This window comes from Microcaecilia unicolor, chromosome 2 (genome assembly GCF_901765095.1).
Source record: "Microcaecilia unicolor chromosome 2, aMicUni1.1, whole genome shotgun sequence".
Lineage (NCBI taxonomy): Eukaryota > Metazoa > Chordata > Amphibia > Gymnophiona > Siphonopidae > Microcaecilia > Microcaecilia unicolor.
Window position 1 is genome coordinate 643,940,252 of NC_044032.1, and position 20,447 is coordinate 643,960,698.

At 47.0% G+C, this 20,447-nt stretch overlaps 1 protein-coding gene across 2 annotated transcripts in view; it reads right to left on the reverse strand.

Moving 5' to 3' along the window:
• Positions 1-20,447, reverse strand: part of LARP1B (La ribonucleoprotein domain family member 1B) — a 603,652-nt gene that overhangs the window by 15,424 nt on the left and 567,781 nt on the right. For both annotated transcript variants that reach the window (XM_030191742.1, XM_030191741.1), the window contains 2 exons: positions 9,124-9,233; positions 8,903-9,030 (listed from right to left, as the gene is read on the reverse strand). In XM_030191742.1, coding sequence (XP_030047602.1) covers positions 8,903-9,030; positions 9,124-9,233 — 238 coding nt within the window. The remainder of the gene's footprint in view (positions 1-8,902; positions 9,031-9,123; positions 9,234-20,447) is intronic.

Sequence of the window (20,447 nt, forward strand, 5' to 3'; positions counted from 1 at the left end):
GGTACTTGTGCCAGACCATCTGGCAAAGTGATCTGAACCAATAATTTGATTGGATTTTCTCAAATTCATCTGCTAACTAGACAATACTGATGTGTTTAGCAGACGACTGATACTCACTATCTGTTCCCTAATCGTGGCTGAAAAGATTTTCAAGGAGCTGGACTTAACTATGAGAAGAACTGGCAAGATCCCAGAACAGTAAAACAGATTTTATACTGCTTATCCTAAAAATAAGCAGTGGATTTTCTCAAGTCCATCTTAATAATGGCATATGGAATTTTCTTTTAGGAAATTATCCAAACCTTTTTAAAACCATGCTAAGCTAACTGCTTTTACTACATTCTCTGGCAACGAAATCCAGAGTTTAATTACACGTTGAATGAAGAAATATTTTCTCCGGTTTGTTTTAAATTTAGTAGCTTCTTTGTGTGCCCCCTAGTTTTAGTATTTTTGGAAAGAGCAAACAAATGATTCACCTCTACCATTCCACTCCACTCAGTGTTTTATGGACCTCTATCATATCTCCCCCCAGTTGTCTCTTCTCCAAGCTGATGAGCCCTAGCCACTTAAGCTTTTCCTTATAGAGAAGTCATCCTATTTCATTTATCATTTTTGTCACCCTTCTCTGTACCTTTTCTAATTCCGCTAATTTCTAATTTTTGAGATGCAGTGACCAGAACTGTACATCATGGAACGATACAAAGGGATGACACCTAGACCCTCTTCTTGGGTGGCGATTCCTAATGTGGAACCTTACATCACACATAGCTATAATTTGGGTTCCTCTTTCCCACATGCATTACTTTGTACTTGCTCACATTAAACATTAAGGGCCTGATATTGAGACCGTGGGAGGGAGCCCGGCTCACTCCCGTGGTCAACGATCAGTCCGGATATTCAATGCTGGCCTGTTTCCAGTGATTAGCACTGAATAGCCGGGAGTTTTTTGACCGGTTTAAATTTGACCAGTCAAGCCGATATTCAGCACTGTTTATGTTTAAACCGGGCAAAGAAATTCCAGTTATTTTGGCAGTCTAATTTATTTATTTGTAGCATTTATATCCCACATTTTCCCACCTATTTGCAGGCTCAATGTGGCTTACATTTTTTCCGTAATGGTGATCACCAATTCCGGAAAAGAGAAAATACATAGTTAAGATAGAGGTGACAGAGAGTGGATTAGATATTCAGGTAAAGAAAGTTCATTTTCATGCTGAAAAGTAAAAAGGTATAAGGTTAAACTTGAATCGTGATAAATCAGTTTGAACAATCAGAAATAATAAACTATAATCATGAATAGGTTAGATTGAATAATCAGAAAATTAAAGGTTACGTTTTGTGTATATCCGGTGGAAATTTCTTACTGGTGTTTAGGATGGATCTTTGGCCGCCAAACTTAGCCAGTGATGTGCTAAATATCGGCAGATAGCCTGTTATTTTGTGCGATATAACCGGTTATCAGCTAAGCACTAACTAGCCGGTTAAATGCCATTTAACTGGTCAGGAGCAATTCCTGGCCTGTTAAATGGTTTTAAGTATCAGGAGGTAAATGTCTAAATTATGCATATTCGTTTTAGGTATCCTGAAAACGTAACTGGCTGTGTGTGCAGAGGGCTGAGTTGAGACCCCTGCACTATACTGAAAGTCTTCCATGTGCTGGGGGGCAGAGCTTGGCATCATATCATGACAGACATCTATATGGCTCTTCCCTCCATTCTGGGCTTCCAAGATGGTATTTTTATGTGTAATCATTTTTATTAACAACAATTGCAGAATAAGACATCACAGATGCGAACAAACCGTCCAAGCCAATACAGCAATGTTGGATTTAAGTTATACAAAGAAATGTTGCCCTCCCCAAACTCCAATTCAAACAGAGTCCCCCCCTCCCACCCACCCCCCACTTGTGAGCTATTTAAATGTTCAAAATATAGCTACGGGCCCTGGAGGGCAAAGTTAACCACAAAGGTTCCCAAATCTGACGAAACTCCTCTCCCTCCATGCTGTCCAATGATTTCACTCTGCATCTTTCGAGCCTCATTTGCTGGATCATCTGTGCACGCCAACACATCTTCGGAGGCATCGGGTCCGATCGCCAGGACTTCAAAATCGTGGTGATCCCAAATAGAATTGACCACTGCACATATCTCTTAAAACCTCTAGAAGGTGTCCCTGTAAATGTATATCTAGAAAATAATATTTTATTTATTTATTTTATTTATTTATTTATTTTATTGCATTTGTATCCCACATTTTCCCACCTCAGTGTGGCTTACAATACATTGTATTGATGGAAGTACAATTTGTTACAGCTCGATTGTGGTTACATTGTGAGGCATTGAGTTTAAAACAAAGTCTACGTATCGTTAAGAGAATAGTACAATGGAACAGAACAATTGAACAAAGGAAGAACAACGGATACTAATAGGACTATAGAACAATAGCGCAAAAACGTTCGGGTATAGCATTTTTACCTGTAGATTAAGGTTTAAGTGTGTTAAAATGAAAGTACAGATGAGAATGTATTGATGTATTACTAACAGTGTGCGTGGACTTCATGTGTTTTGACTCTTTCGATAGATTTTTTCGAAGAGATGAGTCTTCAATAGTTTGCAGAAGTCGGTCAGCTCGTAGGTCGCCTTCAGGTTACGTGGAAGTTTGTTCCAGAATTACGTGCTCATATAAGAAAAGGTTGATGCGTGCATCACTTTGTATCAGAGGGTCACGCACCACCGAGCATCCCCATTGTGACTGTATGGAGGAAAGAACAGCACCCCAAAAGAGTTGCACCAACAGGCAAAGCCAGAACATGTGCCCCAGGGTAGCTGACCCTCTTCCACATCTTGCACAAGTCCCATCACATAATTCAGTTATTCGCGCTACTCTCTTGGGCGTCAGATAAATTCTCATGAAAAATGTATATAGTCGCTCATCCTGAGGGACCGAGAAATGCATCTTATGTATGCTCCCCAGAAACTTCCTACCCATGTCTGGTGTAATTGTACAGCCCAAATCCTCTGTCAAACACCTAGTCACCCGCTCAAAATCTATTTCCTGAGTAGTGTCTTTTAATTGTTGATGGTGGAACCGTAAGGGAACTGAGACCTGCGCCCTCAGAGAGTAGTTCTCTGTAAGGACATCTATCACATCTTCCGTCAGGTCTGTCCATTGTAAAGAGGACACGTAATGCTTTAGCTGGGCATATGCGAAATAGTGTGATCTAGGAATGCCAAACTCTTTTGTGAGGGTATCCAATGTTTTAAGCTGCCCCTCTTCAGTAACCACCTGCGACAAGTAAATGACTCCCCTTGCTCTCCAGTGGTTGAAAACACTATCGCCCACCCCCGGAGGGAAATCTGGGTTGTTACAAATGGAGAGCAATGGGGTAATCTGTGCATTGAAATTGTGTCTTCGACATACCCATCGCCAAGTAGCTCTGAGCGAGTATAACAGAGGATGTCTGTGAAAGGCCTGTGGGGGTAAGCTACGACCCGTGTGTAGAAGATAACTAAAATGAATCTGAGGGAAGACCGCTATCTCTGTCTCGGTATTGGAAAACTCTGATGTGCCCCGAAACCAATCATTGATGTGACGCATGGCACACGCCACTGAAAGATTCCGTAGGCTCAACAGTCCCACCCCCCCCTGCTCCCGTGGGGTAGTAATCACTGATAAAGGAAATCTGGGACGCTTACCCTGCCAAAGAAATCTCTGTTTAAGCTTATTTATAGCCTTCTCTTCTCTCACACGTAGAAACAACGGGAGCTGTTGGAAAAGGTATAACCACCGTGGTGCAATGAGCATGTTAAAGAGTGCAGCCCGCCCCCATAACGACAGTGGGAGAGCTTCCCAAAGCTGCAGTTTTTGTTTCATACTCTCTATTAAGGGGCCGACATTAATTCGATAGAGCGTCGACAATTCCCGAGGAATTAAGATGCCTAGGTACTTTAATTCTGTATCCACCCATCTTAACGGAAAGTTTCCCCTCCAGTTCTGTTGCAGTGTATCTCCCAACGCCAAAGCGCAGGACTTCTGGAGATTTAACGAGAATCCGGAGAGCGTCCCATAATGACTGAGGATTTCTAAAGTAAGTTGCAAAGAGGTCTGCGGATCTCTCAAGACCAGCAGAACGTCGTCCGCGTAGGCCAGGGTTTTCACTTCTTTACGTCCAACAGACACCCCTTTGATGTCCCCTGTACCGTTTAGCACCCTTATCAGGGCCTCCAAATAGATATCAAATAGAAACGGTGACAGGGGACACCCCTGTCTCGTCCCTCTGCAAACTGGGAACCAATCAGATCTTCCCCCATTTGCCACTACTTGAGCACCCAACCCTGTGTATAGCACCCGAATGGACCTAATAAACCCCTCCGGAAATTCCAACCACTCCAGCACCCGGAATAAATAGCTCCAATCCACACGGTCAAAGGCCTTTGCTGCATCTAGGCTGACCAACATACAGGGTTCCTTCTGACCAGTACATTGGGCCATTGCAAGGAGAATTCGCCGTATATGGAGGACCGAATGACGTTTAGGAACAAACCCCACTTGCGCAGTGCCTATTAAGTCTGGTATATATTCGGTCAGTCGGTTGGCCAGAATTTTTGCCAAGAGTTTAATGTCCACATTTATGAGAGAAATAGGATGATACGATTCTGGGTCCTCCACCTGTTTACCCTGTAATAATGTGATCAAGGCAATGTTTTCATGTTGGGGAAATGCTCCATCATCTATCACTGCTTGGAAATAGTCCAGTAAAGGTGCAACTAGGGACAACTGTAGTGTTTTGTAGAATTCCCCAGAGAAACCATCGACACCTGGTGCCGAGCCCATCTTTAGGCCTCAAATAGCTTTCTGAAGCTCTTTTGGTTGTAAAGGCAACCCCAAACAATCACGATGCCCAACTTTGGCATCCCTGAGTTATCCAAGAACTTGTGTACTGCGTCACTACGTGCTGGCTCAGAGGAGGCATATACAGTGCTAAAATGCTGCCGCAATAGGCGTAATAGCTCAGTAGTATTATTGTGTAATGTTCCTTGAGCGTCCCTCATGGCTACGATAGTGCGTCTTCCTGTCCTAGGACCAGCCATTCGAGCTAACAGGCTGCCCTGTCTGTTCCTGTACTTGTGCAACCTAAATTTGTAATACAGGAAATGCTTCTGAGTTTGCTCTTGAATCAAAGAATTAATTGTAAACTGTAAGGCCTCATAGTTGTCCCTGTGCCTTTGTGTGGGGGTGGCTATGAATGTACGTTTAGCCCTATTCAGTTGACTCGTCAGATTCAGAATGCTAGCTCCTACTTTTTTTTTCCTAGTGGCCATGTAGGAGATAACCTCCCCCCTCATTACTGCTTTTGCGGTACACCAGAATACGGCAGGATCAGATCTATGCTCCCGATTATGCGTCGAGAATTCCTCCCACTTCTGCTGTAGAAAGGTGCAAAAATCTGCGTCTTTCACTAAATATCCAGGGAACCTCCAATGTTGTCTGAAAGGGGCCCCCATCCCCATATCTAGTGTGAGCCGCACCGGGGAGTGATCAGAGACCACCGCCTGCTCAATGTCAATCGCTGTGGCACATGGGAACACGGATTCAGATATTAAAATGTAATCACGGCGAGCCCATGTCCCATGCGCCCGTGATCTATGTGTGAAGTCCCTGCCCTCCGGGTGAAGGGCCCTCCAGGTATCTATCAGCCCAAGAGAGGTCGCAAAGGAGGACAGCATGCCCTGTCCATGTCCAGAGTCCGACCTCATGTGCCTTTTCCCCGTGCAGTCTACCTGTGTGTTCATTATGGCATTCATGTCCTCAGCCAGAATTATCTCCTTGTCCCGATATGGGAAAAGTGCCCGCAGAAGGTCTGGAAAAACCCCTGGCTTTTGGGGAGTGGGAGTGTACACTGATAGCAAATATAATTCTTTCACTTTTATGTTAAGCTTGACCATCAGATATCTGCCCTCATCATCCTGCAAAAGGATTTCAGAAGAGTAAACTAGATGCCTGCGGTACAAGATGGCTACTCCCCCCTTTCTCCCTCCCGCAGAAACATAGTCCACCTGCCCCACCCACATTCTTTTCAGCTTTTCATGTTCTCCAGCCAACAACCTGGTCTCCTGGAGACAAGCTATGTCAGCACGGAGACGCTTTAAATGTGTGAGGACCTTCGTCCGTTTTATGGGGGAGGAAATCCCCCCCCACATTCCAAGTTACCAGGCTATATGCTAGAGACCCTGTTGAGTGGGAGATTGAACAAAGAGTCCGTGTAAACTATATCTCTGAGTGTGGGGACCCAGCCCCTCCCCAAACTCCTCAGAGCCACTACTTCGTAGAGCAGGAAGCCCACACAGTATATCAACATGCCCTCTAACAACAACAACATAACATAGCTCACAAGATTCCCTTTTATCCCAAATGCTTGGCCCTCCCAATCCCCTTCCTCCCCACCCCCAAAAACCTTGAAACCCCAACAAGTCTCACAACTTAGTGATGAAGTGGCTTTCATCACAGGACGTCACCTTAATGCAAGGGGTCCTTTCTCCGTCTGAAATTGTCATACATGTAGAACCGAATATCATAAGAAAAAGTCAAATTGAGCCAGTTCAAGTCCCTCTCTCTCACAATCTCGTTATACTGGCGGTAGGATTCCTGGTTATTACCCGCACAGCCGTCCTGGCAACTTATTTCCCTCAGGGTGGAGTGTTCAGCTCTGCCGGTTGCTTGTTTATAAATTTCAGTGCTGCTTTCTCCGAGTCAAACTTGTGCCATTTACCTCCGATTTGAATCTTTAAGGTTGCAGGATAGGATAGCGTGAAGCGAATTTGCCTTTCTGCTAATCTCAAGCACAACGGATGGAAGCGTCTTCGCTTTTCTTGGTTGCTCGCTAGGTAATCCGGGAAAATCAAAATAGGAGCGCCGTCGTACCGTAATGTGGCTCGTTTGGACCTGTAGCCATGCATAATTTCTTCTTTATGTATGTAATTGTGAATTTTCACAATTACCACACGTGGTCTTGACTGCTCCGTTTGTAGTCGTCCCAGGCGATGTGCTCTCTCAATGCAGAAGGCCCCGTGGCTGTCCGAGAGCGCGAACTCCTGCTGCAGCCATGTTTCAAGTAAGGGCCCCAGGTTCTTTTCTGGTGTGGACTTGGGGATTCCAACAATACGTATGTTTGAACGACGAGCCCTACTTTCAAAGTCCTCAAGTTTCTCACTTTGGGCTTTTAATTTCTCCTCAAGCTCCTTGATTACCGGCAGATGCTTGTTCCAGGAGTCCTCCGCCTCCGACATGCGCTTTTCCAGTTCTGTAGTGCGCTTCGTCGTATCAGCCATGTTCGCCTCTAATTTCTCCAAATGTCCAGCGAGTGACTCAAATCTAGGCTCCAAAGCAACCACGACCGCCGCTGTCAGCTGAGCCAGTTGCTTTTCCGAAAACTCTGGCTGTGTCTCGATCTTTGAATCCGCCATCTTGGATTTGGCAACGGGTGGCTGAACTTTATTTTTATCTCCTTTAGCAGTTCTTTTCGCTGTTCCGACGGGCATTGGAACTAGGTAGGTGTCCATACACACTTGCGAAGCTCTCTCACCTCTTGGGTAATTCAGGAGGGAAGTTCTATCGATTTATATTATAATAACGGAGAAGGGAACCCCGGAGCACAGCCCAAGCACTGCTTCTGCTCTCAGCGCATCACGTGACCCCCAGATGGTATTTTTAGACAATGTCCATGCCTGATTTACTTTTGTGGCTGCTCCTTTTAGTTTTAGCTTTTTTTTTTAAATAATTTTCCTCATTTTATCACAGGTGCCCCTTTGAAAGTTAAATACTGCTAGTTGCTCTCTGAAAAGGCGCAAGTGTAAATGATGCACACAGGGAAAAACAATCCAAACTACAGGTACGCAATGCTGGGTTCCATATTAGACGATGACATGCAGGAAACTTATCTGTGTCATTGTGAGTACTACACTGAAATTCACAGCTCAGTGGGGCACCACAGTAAAAAAATTAAAAAAAAAATATTAAGTTGTGTCCAATAAAAAAGGTATCATCTTATTTTCTTTTCCATGTTTTATTTTGTTTGATTTCTATTGATAACCTTAAGAGTGGACTAACACGGCTACCGCACCTCTCTGCTTAAAAAAAGAAAGAAAAGAAAATGCTAGGTAGTATTTTTTTTTATTTATTATTTTCTGGATCGTATTTGGGAACACTGGCACTATCTAAATGCTTTTTTGAGCACTGCTGTTTGTGGTTTTACATTTTAAATGACTAAGACCTGTAAATCTTTTTTAGCCACCCACACTGGCCTCAAGGAGTCCAGTGTAAGCAACCTTTATGCTCTGAATACTCTGTTTTAAGGTAACCCCCCTTTTAAAAATTATTTCCTTTATAGCATTTAATTTTGCATGTTCTTTTACATATCAAGTGCTTTACTTTTAATTTCTATTAATGATTTTTAGCCATTATTGATTACTATGATTTTATTTTCCTACAGGAAAGGTCAATAAACAATAATTATCCAGGTGGGAAAGCCAACTAGGCGTAGGTAACATTAAATGCATTTATTCTTTGGGATCATGCAGACCATCTGTGACCTGGAATGTCCACTTTTCAAAACAGAATACTTGACTTGATAAATGTTTGGTTTGATCCAGTATGGCATTTGTTACATTCTTATGTTCTACCTTCATAAGGACAATGAAATGTTGCAAACAGTCAACTTTAATGACACAGAGTCTACAACTCAAACCCTAGGAATAAAGGATTATAAAATTCAAAATACTGCTTACTGGAGGATAAAAGAGAAAGCGAAGATGTAAAACTATACTGTAGTTGTTTCATGTTGCACAAAACTAATTAACAACATTTAACAAAGACTGTATTTGATAGGCACGCTTTTCAAACTTACGTCAACTCTGAAGTCCTCCAATCTCTTGAAGCTACATAGGTAAGTCTGCAGTTTGGGGTCAACTGGCTGATTTTTGGCTTGAGAATATTTCAGGTAGGCCCAAAACTTTTCTAGTCCATAGAGCTGGCCTAATAGAAAAGTAATAAATATAAAAATTACACATTGAACTGGGTCATAAAATCTTCTCATTAATAATCTTAAAAGCTCTGTAAACAAATTACCAGCTTCAAAGTCTTTCATTGTTTCTTCCTGGAAGTCCTTGAAAATTTCATGGCGGAATTTCTTTTCTAAACCATAGCTGTAAAATCTGAACAGACACTCCAACCCGTATCTGTAAATGACATAGAATGTTGTGTTAAGAAACTGCAAAATCAAGCATGTCCATTCAGTTACTCAAGAGAAATGTGTTCTTTCCTCTCATAATCTGTGATCAATTCAATTGCCACTTGTTTGTTTGGTGCCCATCCTAGTGAGACACTGGGTACACATTAAAAATCTTAACATTCCTAGCTGCATCTGAATAAAATTTTTGTGGACTTAAGGCAAATCATCTACCTCTCCTTGGGGAGCTGCACATTCTGTTCCCTTTACAACTACTCTAAGCCATAACTGAAGAGTAGGATCTAAGTTCAACAATTATAAGCTTGTGAAGCTCCTTGGGGTGGTAAGCAGAGAATGACATGGTTACCGTCACCGCAAATATACCACGGTAAACTAAAAACTTTTTACTGTCCTGTGGGAACAGAAAAAAGCTTTGTTCCTGCAGTAAAGAAAGTTCCTCTCATCTCCTCTCCTCTCAGAAGGTGCCACTCAAGCATTGGAGTCACTTACACTTTCCTGCAATCAGCCAGCAGCATCAGCGATTCACACAGGCCTTCCTTCCTCCTGTCAAGTCCCGCCCTCACTACTGCAACTTCTTGCTTAGCGTCAAACAGGAAGTTGAAGTACAGAGGGCGGCACTTAGCAGGAGGAAGGCCACGGAGCCGGCCTTGGTGAATCGCTGCCGGCTGGCTGCAGAAAAGAGTGAGGGCCAGATGCACTAAACTTAATGAGCCTTTAACGAGCCATTAACGAGCAAGTAGTAAACCCTGGCATGCACTAAAGACTTCTCTGAGCCTTTTTCCGACGACGGTAGCAGCTAAAGAAAACGGAATGCAGATGAACAAATTGTGTAGAAACCCTATTGTAATGAGATGCACTAACCTTTTCCGATTGCCTTAAGGCTGGAAAATCTAACGAGAGGTCTGTACCTGTCGTTGGGGCTGCGCGGGATTGAAAAACGTCTATAAATGTTACAAAAAAAAAATCAGGGAAAAAAGTGCTCGTCAGGGACATCCTTTATGGACGTGCTTCACTATTAAAAAAAAGAAAAAAAAGATGAGCTGTGCCTATGGACGTCCTTTATGGACGTCCTTCACCCCCCCTCCCGAGATTGCCGCCGCTCCCCCCTGCATTGAACTAACAGTTTCCCGCAGCCCCGGCCTCCCCGCCATCCTCCGCACCCCCCGAGGCCCCGCCCCTGCCGCCCCCCTGAAGTCATCACTGCCGCCGCTCCCCCCTCCACCCGCCCCCCTCTGTCTGCCACCGGGCCAGGCCCTCATACCACCTCTCACCTCCGTGTGAAGGCACTGCAGCAGGCAACAGCTGATCGCCTCCCTTCGGACTTCCCTCCTTTCCTCCCTGGCCCACCCTCGTCTGACGTAAGTAACTTACGTAAGGGAAGCGATTAGCTGTTGCTTGCTGCAGCGCCTTCACACGGAGATGACAGGAGCTGTGAGGGCCCGGCGGCAGATGGAGGGGGAGCGGCGGTGGTGACGACCTCAGGGGGGGCGGCGGGGCCTTGGGGGGGCGGAGGATGGCGGGGAGGCCGGGGCTGCGGGAAGCTGTCATTTCAATGCAGGGGGGAGGGGGGAGCAGCGGCGATCTCTGGGGGGGGGGGGGGGGCCAAGGACGTCCATAAAGGACGTCCATAGGCACAGCTCGTCTTTTTTTTTATATATAGTGAAGGACGTCCATAAAGGACGTCCTTGGCATGCGCAGAGCAGCCAGCATAACGCTTGGCTGCTCTGCGCATGCTCGACCGGCCGACTGTTTAACAATGGAATAGAGAATGCAAGTAAGCTACAACAAGCAGCTCATTTGCATTCCTATTCCTTGATGCATGCCCGTTCCTTACCGATTCGCTAAGGGAATCGGTAAGGAAAGGGCTTTAATGAGTCTTTAGTGCATCTTGGCCTGAGTGATACCGGGTAGGGGGGGGAGGGAGAGAGAAGTGATGACTGGAGCAGTAGAGAGGGTGACATTTGGCAGAAGGAAGGCCAAGAACCCGGCCTTAGTGAATTGTGTGGGGTGTGGGGGGAATGGGAGAAAAGTGCTGGATGGAGCTGTTGAGTTGAGACTGTTGTTTATGTTCAATTAAGAAAAAGGGAAATATAGGGAGAGCTGATGTGTTTGGTTGATGCTGCCAAGAGGGGAATCTATCAAAACATAGGACTAAATCTTCAATTTGCTCAAAACCCACTCCATTGTAAGCTCCATGTTGTAAGCACTATAGCATTAAAATTTGTGTCAATACTTGACCAGGGAAGAAGAAAGTAATGATAACATGTCTTTGGGCCCAAAGAGAAGGATAGTTGGATGATGAACATTGTAGCATTTTCCAATTATGATCCAAGTGTATGCTAAGATGCATAGGCATATTTTCTTAATGAGAAAAAAAATTGCATTACACATTTCAGGGTGATTTGGGAACAGAGATAAAATATCCAGGGGTCTCATATCATTTGGCTAAACTGGAAGCACTTGATGGTGCTGCAAAGTTCATGTGCACTTTGTTCTTATAGAGATGGTAGCTCATTTTCAAAAGGAAACTACCCAAGTTGTCCATGGTTTGACTCTCCAGTTTTTGTGGTCAAACGTCTTCTGTAAATAAGCCATGCAGATTTGAAAAGCAATCCTACATGTATTATATTGCCTGTCTCACTCTACCCTAGGTATGGTTAGACATACATATGCAGTAGAAGCCCATGTGAACTTTTAGCAAAGCCGAAAAAGGTCAAGCTTTAAAAAACAAAAGGCCATTTTACTGAGTATGGTAAGTGCATATTTACCTAGCTAAATGGTTAGCTTATCTGCCATATACATGTGTAAAAATGACATGCCCACACATATTATAACCAAGGTTCATAACATCTGGTGCTGTTTCATAGATGAGGTAAAGCGAAGTTACTTACCTGTAGCAGGTATTCTCCGAGGACAGCAGGCTGATTGTTCTCACTGATGGGTGACGTCCGATGGCAGCCCCAGGATCGGAGATCTTCCTAGCAACAAAGTTTGCTAGCCCTCGCACGCACAGGCGCGCACCGCGCATGCACGACCGTCTTCCCGCCCGTAACGCGAGCGTGCTCCTCAGTCAAGTAGAAAGCAAAGACAAGGGAAGACACAACTCCAAAGGGGAGGTGGGCGGGTTTGTGAGAACAATCAGCCTGCTGTCCTCGGAGAATACTTGCTATAGGTAAGTAACTTTGCTTTCTCCGAGGACAAACAGGCTGTTTGTTCTCACTGATGGGGTATCCCTAGCTCCCAGGCTCACTCAAAACAACGAACATTGGTCAACTGGGCCACACAACGGCGAGGACATAGCTGAGATTGACCTAAATAGAAACAACTAACTGAGAGTGCAGCCTGGAACAGAATAAAAATGGGTCTACGGGGGTGGAGTTGGATTGTAAACCCCAAACAGATTCTGCAGCAGCGACTGCCCGAACCGACTGTCGTGTCGGGAATCCTGCTGGAGGCAGTAATGAGATGTGAATGTGTGGACAGATGACCACGTCGCAGCCTTGCAAATCTCTCCAATAGTGGCTGACTTCAAGTGGGCCACTGACGCTGCCATGGCTCGAAAACTATGAGCCATGACATGACCCTCAAGAGTCAGCCCAGCTTGGGCGTAAGTGAAGGAAATGCAATCTGCTAGCCAATTTGAGACGGTGCGTTTCCCGACAGCCACTCCCCTTCTATTGGGGTCAAAAGAAACAAACATTTGGGTGGACTGTCTGAAGGGGCTTGTCCGCTCCACATAGAAGGCCAATGCTCGCTTGCAGTCCAATGTGTGCAACTGACGTTCAGCAGGGCGGGTATGAGGATGGGGAAAGAATGTTGGCAAGACAATAGACTGGTTAAGATGGAACTCCGACACCACCTTCGGCAAGAACTTAGGGTGCGTGCGGAGGACTACTCTGTTATGATGAAACTTAGTATAAGGAGCATGTGATACCAAGGCTTGAAGCTCACTGACTCTATGAGCTGAAGTGACTGCCACCAAGAAAATGACCTTCCAGGTCAAGTACTTCAGATGACAGGAATTCAGTGACTCAAAAGGAGGTTTCATCAGCTGGGTGAGAATGACATTGAGATCCCATGACACAGTAGGAGGCTTGATATGGGGCTTTGACAAAAGCAAACCTCTCATGAAGTGAACAACTAAAGGCTGTCCCGAGATAGGCTGACCCTCTACACGATAATGAAAACCACTAATTGCGCTAAAGTGAATCCTTACAGAGTTGGTCTTGAGACCAGACTCAGACAAGTGCAGAAGATATTCAAGCAGGATCTGTGTAGGACAAGAACGAGGATCTAGGGCCTTGCTGTCACACCAGACGGCAAACCTCTTCCATTTGAAAGAATAACACCTCTTCGTGGAATCTTTTCTGGAAGCAAGCAAGACTCGGGAGACACCCTCAGAAAGACCCAAGGAGGCAAAGTCTATGCTCTCAACATCCAGGCCGTGAGAGCCAGGGACTGGAGGTTGGGATGCAAAAGCATCCCCTCGTTCTGAGTGATGAGGGTTGGAAAACACTCCAATCTCCACGGTTCTTCTGAGGACAACTCCAGAAGAAGAGGGAACCAGATCTGATGCGGCCAGAAGGGAGAGATCAGAATCATGGTTCCACGATCCTGCTTGAGTTTCAGCAAAGTCTTCCCTACCAAGAGTATGGGAGGATACACATACAGGAGGCCCTTCCCCCAATAAAGGAGAAAGGCATCTGATGCTAGTGTGCCGTGGGCCTGAAGTCTGGAACAGAACTGAGGGACCTTGTGATTGATCTGAGTGGCAAAAAGATCAACCAAGGGGGTGCCCCACGCTTGGAAGATCTTGCGTACTACTCTCGAGTTGAGAGACCACTCGTGAGGTTGCATTATCCTGCTCAACCTGTTGGCCAGATAGTTGTTTATGCCTGCCAGATACGTGGCTTGGAGAAACATGCCGTGTTGGCAAGCCCAAACCCACATCCTGACGGCTTCCTGACACAGGGGCGAGATCCGGTGCCCCCCTGCTTGTTGATGTAGTACATAGCAACCTGATTGTCTGTCTGAATTTGAATAATTTGATAAGACAGCCGATCTCTGAAAGCCTTTAGTGCGTTCCAGACCGCTCGTAACTCCAGGAGATTGATCTGAAAACCTGCTTCCTGGAGGGACCAACATCCTTGGCTGTGGAGCCCATCGACATGAGCTCCCCACCCCAGGAGGGACGCATCCGTAGTCAGCACTTTTTGCGGCTGAGGAATTTGAAAGGGACGTCCCAAGGTCAAATTGGAGTGAATTGTCCACCAATGTAGGGATTTGAGAAAAACTGTGGACAGTTGGATTACGTCCTCTAGATCCCCCGCAGCTTGAAACCACTGGGAAGCTAGGGTCCATTGAGCTGATCTCATGAACTGTGGAAGCCATGTGGCCGAGCAATCTCAACATCTGCCAAGCTGTGATCTGCTGAGACACTCGTACCCAGGAAACAAGGGACAGGAGATTGTATGTCCTTGCCTCGGGGAGGTAGGCATGAGCAGTCTGGGAGTCTAGCAGAGCTCCTATGAATTCTAGTCATTGAACTGGAAGAAGGTGGGACTTTGGATAATTTATCACAAACCCTAGTAGCTCCAGGAGTCGAATAGTTATCCGCATGGATTGAAGAGCTCCTGCCTCTGAGGTGTTCTTCACCAGCCAATCATCGAGATAAGGGAACACATGCACTTCCCAGTCTGCGTAGAGACACCGCCACGACTGCCAGGCATTTTGTGAACACTCTGGGCACAGATGCCAGACCAAAGGGTAGCACACAATACTGAAAATGCCGTGTTCCCAGACGGAATCGGGATGTGAGTATAAGCATCCTTTAAGTCCAGAGAGCATAGCCAATCATTTTTCTGAATCATGGGAAGAAGGGTGCCCAGGAAAAGCATCCTGAACTTTTCTCGGACCAGTTATTTGTTCAGGGCCCTTAGGTCTAGGATGGGATGCATCCCCCCTGTTTTCTTTTCCACAAGGAAGTACCTGGAATAGAATCCCAGCCCTTTCTGCCCCAGTGGCACGGGCTTGACCACATTGGCGCTGAGAAGGGCAGACAGTTCCTCTGCAAGTACCTGCCTGTGTTGGAAGCTGAAGGACTGAGCTCCCGGTGGGCAATTTGGAGGTTTGGAGATCAAATTGAGGGAGTATCCTAGCCGGACTATTTGGAGAACCCACCGGTCGAAGGTTACAAGAGACCACCTTTGGTGAAAAAACTTTAACCTCTCTCCTACCGGCAGATCGTCCGGCACGGACACTTTTATATCGGCTATACTCGCCTGGAGCCAGTCAAAAGCCCGTCCCTTGCTTTTCTGGGGAGCTGCAGGGGCCTGTTGAGGCACACGCTGTTGACGTGAATGAGCGTGCTGGGGCTGAGCCTGAGCAGGCTGGCGGGCAGGTGGATTGTACTTACGCTTATTATAAGTGTAGGGAGCATTCCTCCTTCCCCCATAAAAACGTCTACCTGATGAGGTAGATGCTGAAGGCGTCCGGTGGGAGAGTTTGTCGAAAGCGGTGTCCCGCTGGTGGAGCTGCTCTACCACTTGTTCGACTCGCTCACCAAAAATGTTATCCCCCCGGCAAGGAGCATCCGCAATCCGCTGCTGGACTCTATTCTCCAGGTCAGAGGCACGCAGCCATGAGAGTCTGCGCATCACTATACCTTGAGCAGCTGCCCTGGACGCAACATCAAAAGTGTCGTAAGCACCCCTGGACAGGAATTTGCGACACGCCTTCAGCTGCCTGACCACCTCCTGAAAAGGCTTGGCCTGCTCTGACGGGAGCTTATTGACCAAGTCCGTCTGCTGCCGCACATTGTTTCGCAAGTGGATGCTTGTGTAGAGCTGGTACGACTGTATCTTGGACACAAGCATAGCAGAATGGTAGGCCTTCCTCCCAAAAGAGTCCAGAGTCCTAGACTCCCGCCCCAGGGGCGCCGAGGCATAATCCCTAGTACTCTTGGCACTCTTGAGAGCCGAATCCACAACTCCAGAGTCATGAGGCAACTGGGTCTTCATCAACTCTGGGTTCCCGTGGATCCGATACTGGGACTCAATCTTTTTGGGAATAGAGGGATTACTTAATGGTTTTGTCCAGTTTGCCAGCAATGTCTGTTTCAGGACATTATGCAGGGGTACAGTGGACGACTCCTTACGTGGCGAAGGATAGTCCAGGACCTCGAACATCTCAGCCCAGGGCTCATCCTCGGTAACCACTGGGAAGGGAATGGCCGTAGACATTTCCCGGACAAATGAAGAGAAAGACAGACTCTCAGGGGGAGAAAGCTTTCTCTCTGGCGAAGGAGTAGGATCAGAAGAAAGACCACAAGACTCCTCATCAGAGAAATATCTGGGGTCTTCCTCTGCCTCCCACAAGGCCTCACCTTCACTATCGGACACAAGTTCTCTGACTTCAGTCCGAAGCTGAGCCCGTCTCGACGCCGAGGAACTAAGTCGTCTATGGCGATGCCGAGAAGAAGACTCCCTCGCCGCCTGTGACGAAGCTTCCTCCAGCGACGTCGACGGGGAGTCAACTTGGGTGGCAGTGGAGGCCGATGCTGCAAGCGGTACGGGCGTCGCAGTCCTCGCCACGGGCGGGGAGCTAACCGCCGCATCTCTCGATGGTACCGATGGCGCAAGCACCGGCGGTACCAGAACAGATGGTCGCAGCAGCCCTTCCAGAATCCCTGGAAGAATGGCTCGGAGGCGCTTGTCTAGAGTGTCTGTCGAGTGGCGCAAGCACCAGCGGTACCGGAACAGATGGTCGCAGCAGCCATTCCAGAATCCCTGGAAGAATGGCTCGGCGGCCCTCATCTAGAGTGTCTGTCGAGCAAGGCAGTGGGGCCGGTACAGGCGACGAACTCAGAAGCTGTCTGGGGCGAGGAGGCGGTACCAGGCTGTCCGGAGAAGAGCGCATCGACACCTCCTGTATGGAGGGTGAGCGGTCCTCCCGGTGTCAATGCTTCACGGGTGCCGAATTCTTCGGCGCCCCGGAGTTCTCGGTACCGTGATGGGAAGGTGACCGATGACGGTGCTTCTTCGCTTTCGCTCGAAGCATGTCACCGGTACCTCCCGGTACCGACGAGGAAGACGTGGAATCCACACGTCTCCTCGAGGCCGGGTCCAAAAGAGGTCGGTCCTGGGGGGCCTGTACCGCAGGGGCCCTCGAGGCAGGTGGAGACCCACTCGATGGATCACTGCTACCAGCATGGGAGGGTCTATGGACAGCCATCACCTGCGCTCCTGACGTCGATGCAGTCTCCGATGCCGACATGGATACCGACGATGACCTCGGTACCGCTGGCGCCATTGACGTACCAGATGGGGCTCCGAACAAAAGGTTCCACTGAGCCAATCTCACCGTCTGGGTCCTCTTCTTCAGCTGAAGACACGAAGTGCAGGCGTCGGGGCGATGACCAGCCCCCAGATACTGAAGACACGAAACGTGCCTATCAGTGAGCGAGATCATCCGGCTGCACCACGTGCACTTCTTGAAGCCGCTGGTAGGCTTCGAGGACATGGCAGAAAAATCGCGCTGGTGAAATCATGCCGCAAAAAGGCACCAAAACTGGGCAAAACCCGTACAGGCGGCCAAAATGGCTGCACACGATGACGACGAAAGGAAACTTACGTGGAACAAAACTAAGGAAAATACAGGAAAGTAAAACGTTTTTTTTTTTTTGTAAACAAAAAGACGAGCGAACTCGCTCAGAAAACACTCCGAAGAGCGGCGAAAAATGCTGCGAGGGCTCTCCTGAGGCACAGAACCGAAAACAGCTGTCCTGAGCCACAGAAAAAAAGAGACTGAGGAGCACGCTCGCATTACGGGTGGGAAGACAGTCGCGCGCGCGTGTGCGCGAGGGCTAGCAAACTTTGTTGCTAGGAAGATCTCCGATCCTGGGGCTGCCGTCGGACGTCACCCATCAGTGAGAACAAGCAGCCTGCTTGTCCTCGGAGAATATGTCTTCATATAAGACATGATATATAGAAATATGTGCCTATAAAAGGTCATTTTCTGGGCAGAGAATGGACATACATTGGGCAGGATGCAGAAGTAGACAAGTATAGATTTTTTTAGATTGTTTATTTATTTGATATACCGCCTCATTTGAGCATGAATTGGAGTGGTGTACATACAATTGTCCAGGTACTTGCACTGTCCCTAATGGGCTCACAATCTAAGTGGAATGTTGTTCAACACAGGGGGAGAGGATAGGGAGATAGAGGTGATAATGGATGTCGGGATATGAGTACAGGGGAGATAGTGGGCAGTGAAGTATAGGGACACAGTAGGGAGATCCTGAACATGGGGGACAATAGGGACACAGAAATGGAAGATGGATGGTGAACATGGAGAGAGAAGTTAAATGGACAGGAGAACCTGGTGAGTGAGTTAAGAGAAGAGAGAGAGAAGCAGAAACCAGAGCCTGAGACCAACATGATTTTAAAAATACAATGACCAGACAACAAAAGGTAACATAGTAACGTGGAGGGCCATAATCAAACAGGGGCGGCCATCTCTAATGACGGCCCCGTAAAGCGGCATACCCGACTGTATTATCGAAACAAGATGGCTGGCCATCTCTCGTTTCGATAATACGGTTGGGGCCGGCCAAATCTCAACATTTGGGCCGCCCTTAGAGATCGCCGCCATTGTTTTTTGCCGATAATGGAAACTAATGGCGACCATCTCAAACCCGGCCAAATCCAAGCCATTTGGTCATGAGAGGAGCCAGCATTTGTAGTGCACTGGTCCCCCTCACATGCCAGGACACCAACCGGGCACCCTAGGGGGCACTGCAGTGGACTTCACAAATTGATCCCAGTTGCATAGCTCCCTTACCTTATGTGCTGAGCCCCCCAAAACCCACTAACCACAACTGTACAACACTACCATAGCCCTTAAAGAGTAACGGGGGGGGGGGGGGCACCTAGATGTGGGTACAATTGGTTTCAGGTAGGTTTTGGAGGGCTCCCATTTACCACCACAAGTGTAACAGGTAGGGGGGGATGGGCCTAGGTCCGCCTGCCTGAAGTGCACTGCAGTACCCACTAAACACTGCTCCAGGGACCTGCATAGTGATGTGATGGAGCTGGGTATGACATTTGAGGATGGCATAGAGGCTGGCAAAAAAAAAAAAAATAATTTTTTTTTGGGTGGGAGGGGGTTGATGACCACTGGGGGAGTAAGGGGAGGTGATCCCTGATTCCCTCCGGTGGTCATCTGGTCAGTTCGGGCTCCTTTACAAGGCTTGGTCGTGAACAAAAAGGGACCAAGTAAAGTTGGCCAAATGCTTGTCAGGGCCGGCCTTTTTTTTCCATTATCGGCCGAGGCCGGACATCTCTTAACCACGCCCCCCATAGATCTCTGTCTGGCATTCGGCATCACAAGCCTTCCGCTCTGAAGTTGAAGATGGATCCTTTCTTCTTCTTCAGGTGTGACTCAGAAGATGATTAATGCTTCAAGATAAAGGTGAGTAGGGCATTCTCAATGTCAATGTATCCCCAATGTCCAGATGCAGCTCCAGGATGCATACAGACCGATGCTTCTGATGCCAAAGTTGATGGATTGGAGTCGATTGCCAAAAAACATTTGTGCTGCTCTTCTAAATCATAAAAGTCCTCTCTTGCACATTTGTGAACATAATTTACAATAGGAAAAATGGTCAGGCCTCAGGCATTGCAAATACCAATTATGGGCATCTGTAGTCCTTTTGCACTAGGTGCACTTTTTAAAATCATTGGAAGCATTCTTCTAGGACATCTCATCTGGAAAAACAGCTGCCGCAAAAATCAAATTTGGAAGACAAATACCAGATTCATCACAGAGGCCTACACCAGGCTATGCCAACCCCCCCCCCCCCCCCCCCAAAAAAAAAAAACCTCCCAAAACAAAACAAAAAAGAGAAAACCTGAAAAACGACCAAAAACCTACAAAGACACAAATGGGAGAAAAAAAACTGAACAACAGTAACATGACATGAGAAAACTTACAAAATGCAACTTATCAAGAAAAACATTGTCTTGAAGCAAGTTCTGGTGATGTGAATTTGACCACATCTGGTAGTGTGAATTTGAGGATTGAGGTGGTCCCATGCGATAGCGGGACATGTACAGCGAACTGGCTAAAAAGCATCTAGTACTTACTAAGCTGGAAAACCTTTCCCACATGGCTCTCTTGATATCATCATGATGTGAGGACT